Here is a 13,884-nt window from a genome sequence, read left to right on the forward strand (position 1 = left end):
TAACCATGATAGCTATAGTTGGCTTTGCATATTGTTGCATATGGTATATGTCCCTGTTGCTCACAGTTATATATCTTGATCAGTGCGCCCAACAACCTATATTTTTCTGTTGAGGCTGTCTGTTTTGAAGTATCGTGTATTACTGTCTGTGCCAAAATGGCGAGAAATTTTCGAGATGTGAGTGACTTTCTAATGGAAGATTTATACCATGTCACGGAGAACACCCAAAGTTCTATACAATGGGCTAGGCAACAAGGTCCTTTGAAGAACGATAAGGTGTGTGAAAATGGGAATTGTCTTGGATACACAGGAGAAAACTACAGGGAAAGATGGCGAAATTTGGCGCTGCTCCGTTGGCAGGGCCTGCAGAATGAAATGTTCGGTCAGGAAAATGTCATTTTTTGCGGCAGTCATTCGGACATTTCTAAAATTTTGCGACTGTCTTACATGTGGGCTTTCGAACTCAATAAGCAAAAGTTTTTAATGAGGGAGCTCAAAATTGGCAGTGATTAGACTGTGGTCGATTGGTGCCAATTTTGTAGGGATATCTGCCATGAATATTTCGTAATTGAGCCAATAGTTTTGTGCGGCCCTGGCCATACTGTTGAAATAGACGAGAGCTGCTTCTTCAGGAGAAAGTAAAGGTCACAGTGTGCGGCAGCAATGGCTCTTGGCGTTGAGACAAAGCAAAGCTTCATGGTTGCTGTGCCACGTCGTGATGCTACGCATTTGCTGCAGCAGTATGTTTTGCCTGGAACCACAGTAGTTTCCGATTTTTGGCAAGCTTACAACACCATAGGTAACATGGGCTGCAATCATCTGTCAGTCATTCGCTTTATTTTGTCGATCCCTTTACAAACGATACCACAAATCACGTGGAGTCAGTCTGGCAAAAAGCTAAAGAAAAAAATAAAAGGCGTTTCGGAACTCACCGTGCTCTGCTGAATAAGTACCCGGCGGAATTTCTCTGGCGTCAACGTTTTGGGGAAAATCCATTCCACAGTGTCATTGAGCGTGTTCGAAAAATCTATCGCAATGCCGCAAATTAACTTGAGGTAGCTGTTTTTATCTAATCTGTGATTCGAGCTTTAATGTATATCTGTGCAAAATAAACAAATATGATTTTTTGAGAAAATTTTGTTATTAATTCCATCTTTTTTGCAAAAAAATGGTTTTGAAATTCCGTGCACACATATGCAATACGTCATTTCTGATAAAAAAAATTTTTTTGAGGGAGTTAATTGATCTATTTTTTTTTTCATCCGTACGAAACGCATCAGATATGATTGTAACACACAATTTTTGAAATAAAAAACGTTTTGGTATTCCGTGCATATATGTGCTTATATCTTCAGAAATACGCGTTTCCTCGAAAAATAGGTACTTTCCTCGTGATCAGCGCATGTACCCCCTAAACTGCAGAAGTGCCGATTTTTCTTCATAATACTACCCGTTTATGCCTGTTCCGCTCGCGAATGGCGAATGGGTCTGTAAGCGTCTGTATTGGCTGCAGTTTCCGGATTTCGCCCTCGTGCTCATTTCGCTGCAAGCCCGTGAGTCCGGAGGAGGCGCGCTGGCGCTGCCAAACAGCAGTCTGGCCGCAGGAAGCGAGCGTCCGTGTCCGCGCACCGCAGGTCAGATAACTGCGTGTCGGCAGCTCAGGGTCGGCCGGTGACGTCAGCGGCCTCGCCGGCAGGGAAGTGCGCAGCGGCGAGGCCGAGAGTGCGCACACTACCCTCCTCCACATACCGCAACGTGGTGCAGGCGGTTACTCAGTTTTACTGCACTCCGCATCACAGTATTAATTCGGTACTACTTCCCGTTTAGATTTGGCTGTTGCACGAGAGATGTGTTGCAATAGAGCAATTAACGAATTAGGATTGCGCGGATGAGAGCATACTGTTGGATTCACAATGGTAGATTAAGTACGCTTCATATCTTCGAGAACGATGTTTCACACTGGTGCGTAAAACACCGGGCCATAAAAAATGTGTAGGCCACATGAAGTATTCAGGTGGAAGAATGTTTCCTTCAGCTTATATGAAAGATGTGATTGTTCGTATGTTGGCATAGTTTGACAACACAAATTGTATCGTTTTTCGTTCCTGTTATAAAAGTGGTTCGTCGACTGTCAGTCAGCCTCTCCTCTCCTCTCCTCTCCTCTCCTGTACTGCGCTTCGTTAGTGCTGCTCCCTCGTCACTGAGTTCGCGACGCTCCCAGTAGAGTCCCCCAGCCACCAGGGAGAGCTGCCTCAGCAGTCGGGCAGAGGTGAAGATTAGCTGAGGTGACGGGCGCCAGCCGAGAGACTCGGCCGGGAATCGAACCCGGCTACGCTGACCGCGAGAGCACGGGCTGGTGCGCGCTGCTCACTGCTGGTCCCTGCGCTCCGCCCCCCCCCCCCCCCCCCCTGCTGCACGTACTCACCCTCCCGGGATTCTTCAGTTCGTTGCTCATGCAGCGATGTCTGGACGAACGCCGGACATTTGCCACGCCGGACATTTGCCACGCCTGCCCCTTCGCCAGGTAGCGATCCCTCAGGTAAGGGACGCCCTTCCCCGTACTTATTCTGTCCGCTTTAAAACCGCCGTCTCCACATCTTACTCGGTACAAGCAGTACGTAAGGGACCTTCTTCTTCGACATCTTGGCCAAATACAGAGCTCCTTTTCCGAAATTGAAGTATTTATAACTTTTGGGAAACGAAAGCAATACCGACGCTTATGTTAGTATGTAATTAGTTCTGCCAAGTATAAATACAGATTCCTCTGTCTGTACGGTAGCTTCCTTTCACGCTTACTGAATGCGATAGAAACAGTGTGTCGCCATGGGAGCAACAAGAAAGGAACGACGTAATGTAAGGCCAGTGTTGCCTCACGTGTTCCAATATTTCTACGGAAATACTACTAGACACGTAGTAACTAAAGCTATAACAAACTTCCCGCAGTTCAGCTGCCTATCTATCTCCTCAACGCAATGTTCGGCCAAGAACTTGAGAAGGAGGTGAAACGAATGCCCCGCTGTCGGACAGCAGTTTCGACCCCGCGGCTGTGCGCCCTGTACACGCCGCAGTCAGGCCTCGCCGCCCGTCGGCAGCTCAGCGTTAGGCTGCGTTCACACTGCCGGCCGGGCCGAGCCGAGCCTGGCCGGGCCGCCGCCCGCTTCGATATCAAACACATGGTTTTGAATTGCGGTGTTCACACTGGCGGCCGGGCCGCGCCGACACGGCGTTTGAGCCTCCCGGAGCCGAGCCGGCGACATCCAGAGTGTTTAATATTGCCGGCGCGAGAGCAGCACCACAGCTTCTGCAGTACACGCATCACACGTCTCCCTGCTGCTTTCATCACAAGTGTGACTGCACACGTTTTTTATTTTAAGATGTTACCTCACATTTCACAATCATTGAGGAAAAATTACGTTTATTATAATGATACATGCGAAATTACTTTTATTTAATTTATTTAATCTACATTCATTTACAACAATAGCTTGCCAGCGATCGCGGCATTGCCGCCACTGAATACTTCGCATTTACTTGTAAACGGAGGCAGATATGAGTGTCACTGAGGGACGGAAATGTGTCCCTACCAGATGACAATGCATTGTAAAGTCATGCTGTGGCACGTTACTATAAGCAGTTGTCTGTGACATCTTTTTGCGATGTTCTTACTTTAATGAATGCAAACATATACATGACATTAACTTGTGTCCATCAATTTGGTATCAGAAATTCGGCTAGTATGACAGTAATGATGCAGTTTCCAGATTATGGAACGAACAAACCTAGGAGCGTATTTCAGATAGTACGCACAAATATAAATTATTTTCCTTTATAATTTTATTTGTTTTATTTACAGTGAAATGAGATACACAAAAATACAGTAAATATCTAAGTACTTTCAATTCCAAAATTTATTTCTGAAAGGTTTTTTAATTATTTTAAGTTGCATTTTTTACCAAATATTCAACAAAAGTGTTCCTGTCAGTTTTCGAACGTAATGTGGAATTTCTGTTGAATGTGGCACCAGCTGTCTGCATATCAGCATTGTTACAAAACTTTTCAGCTTCAACATTGCATCCTTCTCTGTCAATGACAATATTATGAAGTAGACAAATGCACTTGACTATGTGATCAGCTACGTCAACGGATGTTTCAATTTCCTTCCTCAGTAGTCTCCATTTATTGGTCATTATACCAAATGCACATTCAACAACTTTTCTTGCTCTGGAATGCATATCATCGTATAGAATCTTCTCGTTGTCCAAATTTCTGCGAGGAAAAGGTCTCATCAAATTCTCTAATAAGGGGTAAGCTTCATCTCCTAAAATGACGTACGGTAGTTCCTGACACATTCCTTCAAGTCTTGTTGGTGGCGGTAATAACAGCTCCCCATTTGTAAGTTTCTTATATAACATACTTTCTTTAAACACGCCTGCATCAGACTGTTTACCGTAGGCACCAACATCCACAGCTATAAATTTGTAATTTGCATCAGCAACTGCTTGGAGTACAATCGAATAATACTGTTTGTAATTGTAAAACATGCTGCCAGAAAGTTTAGGACATTGGACACGTATGTGCTTCCCGTCTATACATCCAACACAGTTTGGAAATCCCCATCTCGTATGCATTTCACTGGCAATTTCTTTAAATCGAGAAACAGTTGGCGTTGGTAAATGAATGGGAGCAAGTGACTCCCATATGGCCATACAAACGTCTTTCACTAACACTGATACGGTGGACACTCCTAATCGGAATGACGATGCTAGTGCATGAAAGGAGATGCCAGTGGACAGATACCTGAGAAAAAAATCGTAAAATGTGTTACTCAAGTGTGGTGTTGGGCGAAGTTTTTACAGTTTTGTTTGCACAGTAGATATTTACTTAGTCCATGTCATTTCATAGTTGTACAACAATAAATAATTATAGAGACATTTTCTTGCATCCTTCTATATTCTTTCAATTAAAATAATGAAATCGAAATGCAAAGACCTGAGAGACAGTTACAGAGAATAACTTGTATAACTTGGCAAAATAAGGTTCAAAAAAATGGCTCTGAGCACTATGGGACTTAACTGCTGTGGTCATCAGTACCCTAGAACATAGAACTACTTAAACCGAACTAACCTAAGGACATCACACACATCCATGCCCGAGGCAGGATTCGAACCTGCGACCGCCTTTAACCGCACGGCCACCCCGGCCGGCTGCAAAATAAGGTCATGTGATCCAGGGAATAGTATATTAAAATGCAATTCCACTCGGGCTTTGTTCTGTCATATGATTCTCCTATGTTCCAAGAGCTATGCACAGTTCCTTACCAGTGGAAATAGAACCACTGAGTCAAAGGGCATATCAGTCTGTCTATCTTACAAGGTAATGAAAAGAATTCTGTGAGGTCATCAGTGGCTCCACATGATGAACCATCACCACTGCCAAGCGCTGCATCATGAAGAAAAACGAAGAAAAAGTTGGAAAATTCTGAAGGAGTGTATCTGCGATTCTTCGTTGAAGGCACAGCAAGACATTACCCAAAATGACGAAGCTAATTACTTACTGATGATTCTCAGGAGTCCCATAAACTCTCTTCCCCTCAGAGGTAAGCGTTTGTGAAATTTAAAATACAAAAGCATGACTACAATTAATTGGAGGTAGTGAATGCTGCACAAAGTTCTACTGCAAACCAAAAAGTGTGTACTAACGAATCTTACCTTATCGTTATACACAGTTTTTCTTCTGCTGTTATACTTCTGCGAAAATTTGTGTTCTGTTTCGAAATTTTGCCTTGAATGTTCTGCCGCACATACTGAAATGTATTATGATTCATTCTGTAATATGAATAAAATTTTTCAGGATAGTTTTTAAGTTCTTCATGTAAAGAAAAAAACTCTCCTAAATGTCTGTCGCTATTTATGGGATGAATCCATAACCTCCTAGTTCTTCTGTACTTCAAAACTCGACGAGTTACTGCAGAGTCAAAACAATACCAATAAAAGAGTGAAGACATATTGTTCTACACGACAGCACAGACTAGCCAAAGGCGAGCAACTGTTGACTGCAGCTGCGTTTTCTACTGACTTGCTTGTCAGCTGTCGAAGGGTGGGGATTTTTTTAAATTTATTTATTTGGCCTTCGGCAACTAGCAGCCATTTAGCCAAAGAGTAGGGATTACCTTGACGGTGCAGCGCAGCCCGCCAAGGAAGGAAAAAAATAATGAAGAACAATGAAACGCACATCTGTGTCGATCTACAGTAGTTTCATTAACTCTCCATTATTTTTTTTTTCTGTCAAAGTAGACAACGAGACTACAGAATTGCGCTTCAGTTTCTGCAGTAAACGTATTTCAAATCTCCAGTTTGTTTTTGTGATTAGTTTTACACCACTGATCACTAGTAATTAGTTTTTTTCTGTCCTGCATTATATGACTACATTAAACCAAGCTGTAACCGCTCGAACTCCGTGGCTTGCGGACGCGGCACTGACGCCACTGAATATCTCGCATTACTTGTGACCAGAGACAGATATCAGCGTCATTATCATATCAAAAACTTTTTGGTACTTTTAGCTACATTTCATTCGCAACAATGTATGGTCTAAAACGGATCTAACAGTAAGCTACCCGCTACATAACTTTTCACTACAAGATTTGTAAATCAAGTGCACAACGTTGACAAATAGCATCATTTAACAATGACTGTTAAGAAACATGAAAAGATAAATGATTCAATACGAAGCTAAGATGTTACACTAGCACGTGTACAAAAATCAGATTTTTTAGCCCCATAATTTCTTCAAAATCGGCTGGGAAGCGTTACGAAACTAAATGATTCAATACGAAGCTAAGATGTTACACTAGCACGTGTACAAAAATCAGATTTTTTAGCCGCATAATTTCTTCAAAATCGGCTGGGAAGCGTTACGAAACTAAGAAATCACGCGAAACGAAAAGTAGACTTTTTCTTTTTTCACGACGTAAGTAACGCTTTTAAGGAAAAAAATGAGTTCATAAAACGATGTGGCGCAGTCTTATATATCGCTAAGAATTTTTAGAACATGAAAATCGGAGAAGTGGATTTTCCCCCATTCCGCCGACCCGGCTCGGCGCGCAGTGTGAATGCCCTACACGTCGGCCAGTACGCGTCAGCCCGGCCCGGCTCGGCCGGCAGTGTGAACGCAGCCTTTTACACTACGTGCCGTGCGACGGACTCCTGGGAAACATCCCTGACGTCACCGCTGCCAAGAACGGACGACGTGTCCGGTCAGCGGTCTGGAATGGCGATTTGGTAACTGGCATTTCTGTCCGGGAACACCTCGACACGTGTACATCAGTATACTTTCACAGGAGAACATGTAATACACAGCCTTTACGTGATGAAATCGCGCAGTGCTTATAACTTGCTGAAACACTTCATTACAGTGCCAAGTACAGCTTTCGTCTGGCGAAATCTCTGGTCCAGGCGTAAAAGAACCTCCCCTCATGTCCTCCCAGTTAATCGTTTTGTGCGGCAACCGCATCTCCAACACCGTGTGGTTGGTGGCAGCTGCAAAAACTAAAGTCGGAAGTTTGCCAGCAGTAACTGATACTTCCAGAGGTAACGCTCTCGTATGCCGCCATGACATTTTGCGCCATTACATTACAGCAAATCGAACACAAAAGAGCGACTTTTTGACGAATGTTTCAAATCCGACACAGCTTGTTCAGGAAGGTGAGATTAAACGCCGTCCACTCGTGTGTTTCCTCTCTGTTAAGCCAGCCGAGCTGACTGCCACTTGGCAGAAACCATTACAGGTTCGTGCCATTGAGGAACGAGACCTGTGGTAAAGCCGCGACAGAGCAGCTGTTTCGACCCCCTCGGCACGGCTGGAAACCCGCAGCGCTGGCCGCGCCACGAGGGAACCGACCCAGAATTCAGAGCGCTGTCAGCAGCGGGCAGCAGGCGCTCCGACCCACCGCTACTTAGGGATCCGTTACGGTACTCAGCTGCATAGTTGTTTGCAAGGTTTTAATTCGAGTTAAAAGTACTTGTGGAAGGAAATCCAAATCCTTTAACGATACCTTCTAATACCAAGATGTTATCGAACACGACAGCCCTATTCCGTCTTCGTGTGTGATGTTGGACAGAAATTTTTATATGGAAGAAAAAGGAGAGGTAAATATTACATCCTTCCCCTCGAAGTGCAAGGCGGCTGTCAAGAATTGCGGTCAGCGATTCGCGACGTGGTTTACTTGCCGGGGGGGGGGGGGGGGGGTCAAAGTGCTGGGAGGAGGAGGATCGCGTGACGTCAGAGCCGCGTCCGGTTCTGGAACAGTGGCTGGATCATGGAGGCGGAATGAGGGGAGACGGACGGCGCTACAGACTGACGCTGTAAATTGTTCGAAGTCAGTGGGCGGGGCTGCCGCCATCTTGGATCCCACGAAACATTAGCAGACGAGTGTTCACAATTGCTTCTTGTTCGTCATTTCTGTCTTGTACACGCGATATTTATTTTGTGCAGTAAATGTTACACTGTTTTAGTGAACAACACAGCATAAGAAACGCAACTTTGAACGTTTTTCTGGTCTTAAATGCGTATTCGATACAGTAATACGACAAGAAAATATTACGCTTCTGGCCCCAGTACTGTAATTCCTTTTTGTTTATACACTTCGAATTACCGAGAAGACAAGTATGTGCTCTGAAAACCGTGCTTTCGTAATCCATTTGTCTTCACTTTGTGTTCGTGTCGATAACTGATAAAACCAGAACTGCAAAAGCAATGATTGATAGTTTAGAGGCACCGATTTGTATTCGTTGCATTTTCAAGTCAAATGCAAATTTTAAATGTAAAAGTTTGCAAGAAACTTACTTTATTTCCTTTGGTGTCCCATAGCTGTATGCAAGGATGATTTACACCAAAACCGAAACATACATTGCGTGTCAAAACACTAGTCAACTGATAAGCTATAAGCATTTTCTGTTGGTCATACAGAGGACGAACGCGTGTGTATAACCCAAATGAGTCTCAAGGTCCAGGTGTTGAGTCCACAGTACTTACATGTCGAGTAGGACAACTGAGTTTCAGCGGTCCACGCACAAACGAACCGCTCGAGTTGGGTGGTGTTGTGAGCTGAGGTGCAGCAGCCGTGTGCTTTGTATGCTGCGGCTGACGTCACGAAGCCCGACACACGTCGCCCCCTGCCAGCCAGTGATGGCTCGAGCGCACCGAGAATATCTCGAGCCTCTAGTTCTCGAGCAGTTCTCGAGAAAATCACGAGAAATGGCTCGGCGGCGTGCGCCGCTGCGCGCCAATTGGCTGCGACGACATACGCCGCGCCGCTGTTTTATGAATTGAATGCCGCCGCTAGACTCCGTTTCTTTGGCAACGTGTGGATATACAAACCAATTTAAAAGAGACAAATTGAACACACAACAGTGACGACTCTAGATCAGTTTTTACCAAAATATGCGTAGCTGTTGGCACAAGAATAATTGTGCTGTACAACAATTAGCGCAAAGAACATTAAAATTGTGAAGTAAAAAGTTTCTAACGTGAAAATGTGCTTATGTCTTGCGATTTTATAGTGCGATCTGCAGCCCGCGACCAAGTGAGAGGAAACGCAAATGCCAGCCAAACATTCGAATAATTAAGTGGCCACTTGTTCAGGCAAAAAAAGATGATGATCTGTTTCATAACCTACAATTGTGAGTAGGCGAAAAGCGTCATGGACAAATAAAATAAATCACAGAACGAAAATGGCGTTTGTTATTTACAAAATGAATATTTCTGTGCTTGCTGCAGGTGATGACCACGTTAACAAACTACTTGTTAATTATTTCGTTTTGCCTTAAGACATTTTATTTGCAACGTTTAGAATTTGTAATTACCTATAATAACACCAGATTGCCAATTACTCTTTCCAGCATCGCTAAAATTGTCTTCACAGGCAGGCTGTATACCCTGTAATAAGTCGATTTCTTTTACCGAAAGATTTTACATCCCTGATCGAATCTTTGTGTCAAACACCTTGGGACAAAGTACCAAATACACTACTGGCCATTAAAAGTGCTACGCCAAGAAGAAATGCAGATGATAAATGGATATTCATTGGACAAATATATTATGCTAGAACTGACATGTGAGTATATTTTCACGCAGTTTGGGTGCATAGATCCCGAGAGATCAGTACCCACAACAACCACCTCTGGCCGTAATAACGGCCTTGATACGCCTGGGCATTGAGTCAAACAGAGCTCGGATGGCGTGTACAGGTACAGCTGCCCATGCAGCTTCAACACGATACCACAGTTCATCAAGAGTAGTGACTGACGTATTGTGACGAGCCAGTTGCTCGGCCACCATTGACCAGACGTTTTCAATTGGAGAGTGATCTGGAGAATGTACTGGCCAGGGCAGCAGTCTATCATTTTCTGTATCCAGAAAGGCCCGTACAGGACCTGCAACATGCGGTCGTGCATTATCCTACTGAAATGTAGGGTTCTGCAAGGATCGAATGGAGGGTAGAGCCACGGGTCGTAACACATCTGAAATGTAACGTCCACTGTTCAAAGTGACATCAATGCGAACAAGAGGTGACCAAGACGTGTAACCAATGGCACCCCAAACCGTCACGCCGGGTGATACGCCAGTATGGCGATGACGAATACACGCTTTCAATGTGCGTTCACCGCGATGTTGCCAAACACGGATGCGACCATCACGATGCTGTAAACAGAACCTGGATTCATCCGTAAAAATGAGCTGTCCACCAGTGGCAGGTATCTCGGTGTCGTAATTGACACGCACGGACAGGTTTCGCGAACTGTCGACCGACGCAGGTACACTTGTCGACGGTGCTGCGTAACGATAAAGAGCTGCCCCGTAACGCCGTGTTTCAGAATCGACTACGATGGCGGCCGGCAACGAAGCTCAGCACAGCACACCGGTGTACCTGGGCGCCCTGCTGGATGACGGGGAGGGCGCCACCGTGACTCTGGCGGCGGGGGAGACGCGGCTGGTGGTGCACAGGGCGGTCCTCGTGGCCGGGAGCCCCGTGTTCGCAGCAATGTTCCGCCACGACACGGCGGAGTCGCGCGGCGGCCTCGTCGACGTCGCAGACGTGGACGGGCCGGTGCTCAGGGAGCTGCTGACGTACCTGTACACCCTCCGCGCCCCGCAGCTGGCGAGCCTGGCCCCCCGTCTGCTCGTCGCCGCCGACAAGTACGGCGTGGCGAGCCTGAAGGCCCAGTGTGAGCAGCAGCTGGCCGCTGGGCTGACGGTGGACAACGCGGCGGCCACAGCTGTTCTCGCGGTGCGACACTGCTGCCCCGGCCTCCGGCAGACGGCCGTCTCCTACGTAAAGGGCCACACACACCAAGTGATGGCGACGCAGGGCTGGGCTGATGCAGTGCGAACCCAGCCAGAAGACATAGTCCAACTCAGCAGGATGCTGGCGGAGACGCCACCGGAATCCAGGTGAGCACGGGGTGATCACCGTTGATCCACTGTGTGTGAAACTTCCTGGCAGATTAAAACTGGGTGCCGGACTGAGACTCGAAATCAGGACTTTTGCATAGGTCCCGAGTTCGAGTGTCGGTCCGGCACGCAATTTTAATCTGCCAGGAAGTTTCGTATCAGCACACACTCTGCTGCAGAGTGAAAGTCTCGTTCTGGAAACTCGTGTGTGTGTGTGTGTGTGTGTGTGTGTGTGTGTGTGTGTGTGTGTGTGTGTGTGTGTGTGTGTGTGTGTGTGTGTACAGGTATTACTTTATTATAATTTGAAGAACAGGAAATAGTTTACTTTGCAGAACAATGAATTTATTGTTGTCAGTTTGCTAAAGATATTTGGCTTCATTAATCTTTCCCACTGAGGCAGTCAATTTATTTGAAACAAAGTGTTTCATTCCACAGTTGTTCGTTGAAGAATAAAGTGCATGTTTCCATCTTATGCCATGTGTGAGATTATGTGATAATGAAGAACCAGACATGAGATAGTACAGTACAGTACAGTACTGATACTCCAGGATAATTTACGTCCCAAAAACCGTACTGAAAATCTTAATGTCAGGTGGGACATACTTCATTGTAAGTCTGCACAAACCAATGTGCACTTCAGGCCGAATTATGCATTTTAGTATAGTTTACATAATTCCTATGCTCACGGAGTATCCTCTCGTGTCCTGTTTCTTTTATGCCGTAATCTAAGCTCTCTTTATGCTTTATACACACAAACATGCGGCCTTCCTACATCACTGCAGCTGCGCACGCACAGTAATGCCTGTTTTGTGGAACTCTGGCTACTGCTAAGCTGAAGATATTTCTGACAGTCTCGGGGTAGTACTGCGAATGGTGGTTTGAAAAGTGTTACTTTCAAAGTAAATTTGCTTCTACGCAAGATGAATTGTTACGTGTGAGAAAGTGGGTTGAATTTCTTAAATAACAGTGTTTGACTCTCGTTTAAAAGTGAACACTTTCAGGACAAGCCACATAGAATAATTTCTAGCCCAGAAAATGAGACATTCACGTCAATATTTTAAATTTACTGGCACATTTGTGTGAAGTACCTTAAGTGTAACACACGCAAAAAAGATCAATGTTAGATGTGAAAGCTTAGCTTCCCTTGTATGTTATTAATCTCAGGGACCAATATTATATGTGAAAGGTTAGCTTTTTTGTTGCAACGCTATGCATATTAATGTAAACCATTAACTTTTGCTCTTTGTGTCCGTGCGCTATGTAAGTAATGTTGCTATTGGCTTACCACAACACGTGTCCTATGCTCTGAATATCTGCTGCCATCGGCTGGCGAGATCACGTGACAAGAGATAAGATTGGCTGACGAAAGGGGATCGAAATCTCGATTTCGAAGCTGCAGAAACTGGGGTGCTGTCTGTGTTCGGTGCAATTCGAATTTACACTTTCGTAATACGAAAATATGCAGCGTATATGTTGCTGACATCAAAGGTCTTTCCAAAACTTCTCTCCCTTGTTCCTTTTTTTTCCGCGAACTTCTGTGCCAGTGTACAAAACGTTAACCGTTCGAAGCATTGATAAGTTTTACACTTGGGAGGGAAAATCTATGGATGTCACTTAGCACGGAAAAAGTGTATTTTCGCCCGGGTAAGAGTGCATTTTTTGAGCTGGATATCTGGGAAAAATCCGGGAATTTTTCCTTGTCTGTTTACACCCTGATTTCAGGAATTGTGACTGCCTCACTGCAAGTACATTCTACAATGCGGCGTTTTGCAGACATTTTATTTATTCTAGTACATTTTGGGACTCGGAAAATAATTTATGTATTAGCTGTGAGACATGTGACTGACTCCACACTTGTCGTACATTTATGGTATTACTAAGAAGCCAAAAGTTTGTTTTATTGGTACTACTTTACATTTATGTAAGGGTTGTGCCATCTGCAATGGTTCACTTGGGTTGCAGTCATTAAAGATGTTCAGTGACACATCCTGCACGTGGCATGTACTGTTGTGTAATTGATGTACAACTACGTACAAACAGCGTGTATCTCTCTGTGCGGCCCTTTGACAGCCATTAATTTTGTTTACTCTGGCCGGTGGTCATCGGCATTTCTTCGCCGTTATGTGCACTGTAGTACTGTCAAAAGCTCAGTGAAGCACATACGAATAAACCGTGTCCCTGTTTACATTGCGGGTGACTGGACATCTGGATGTTTCCCAGGCCGCGTACTAACACTGTACACAGCAGTACGTAAATTCAGCGTTTGTTGTATCGTAGTAAGTCAATCACATTGCAATTTCGAGCAGCGTGCAGGTCAGTCCTGTATTGCAAAAAGTACAATAATGTCGTGTTCCACCCATTTCACGTGCCAAATTCGTGTATGAATTTCTCGGGATGTAACTGACATATTGCGATGCAATCAGTCCCATTACT

The 13,884-nt window shown here is 44.9% G+C and overlaps 1 protein-coding gene across 1 annotated transcript in view; it reads left to right on the top strand.

Annotated features, from left to right (window-relative positions):
• LOC124743708 (poly [ADP-ribose] polymerase tankyrase-1-like) overlaps positions 1-13,884 on the top strand; it is a 92,951-nt gene that overhangs the window by 38,759 nt on the left and 40,308 nt on the right. The window contains exon 2 of the mRNA XM_047248882.1: positions 10,875-11,451. Coding sequence (XP_047104838.1) covers positions 10,886-11,451 — 566 coding nt within the window. The 5' untranslated portion in view covers positions 10,875-10,885. The remainder of the gene's footprint in view (positions 1-10,874; positions 11,452-13,884) is intronic.

The sequence above is a fragment of the Schistocerca piceifrons genome, unplaced genomic scaffold (genome assembly GCF_021461385.2).
Source record: "Schistocerca piceifrons isolate TAMUIC-IGC-003096 unplaced genomic scaffold, iqSchPice1.1 HiC_scaffold_2512, whole genome shotgun sequence".
NCBI classification, from domain to species: Eukaryota; Metazoa; Arthropoda; class Insecta; order Orthoptera; family Acrididae; genus Schistocerca; species Schistocerca piceifrons.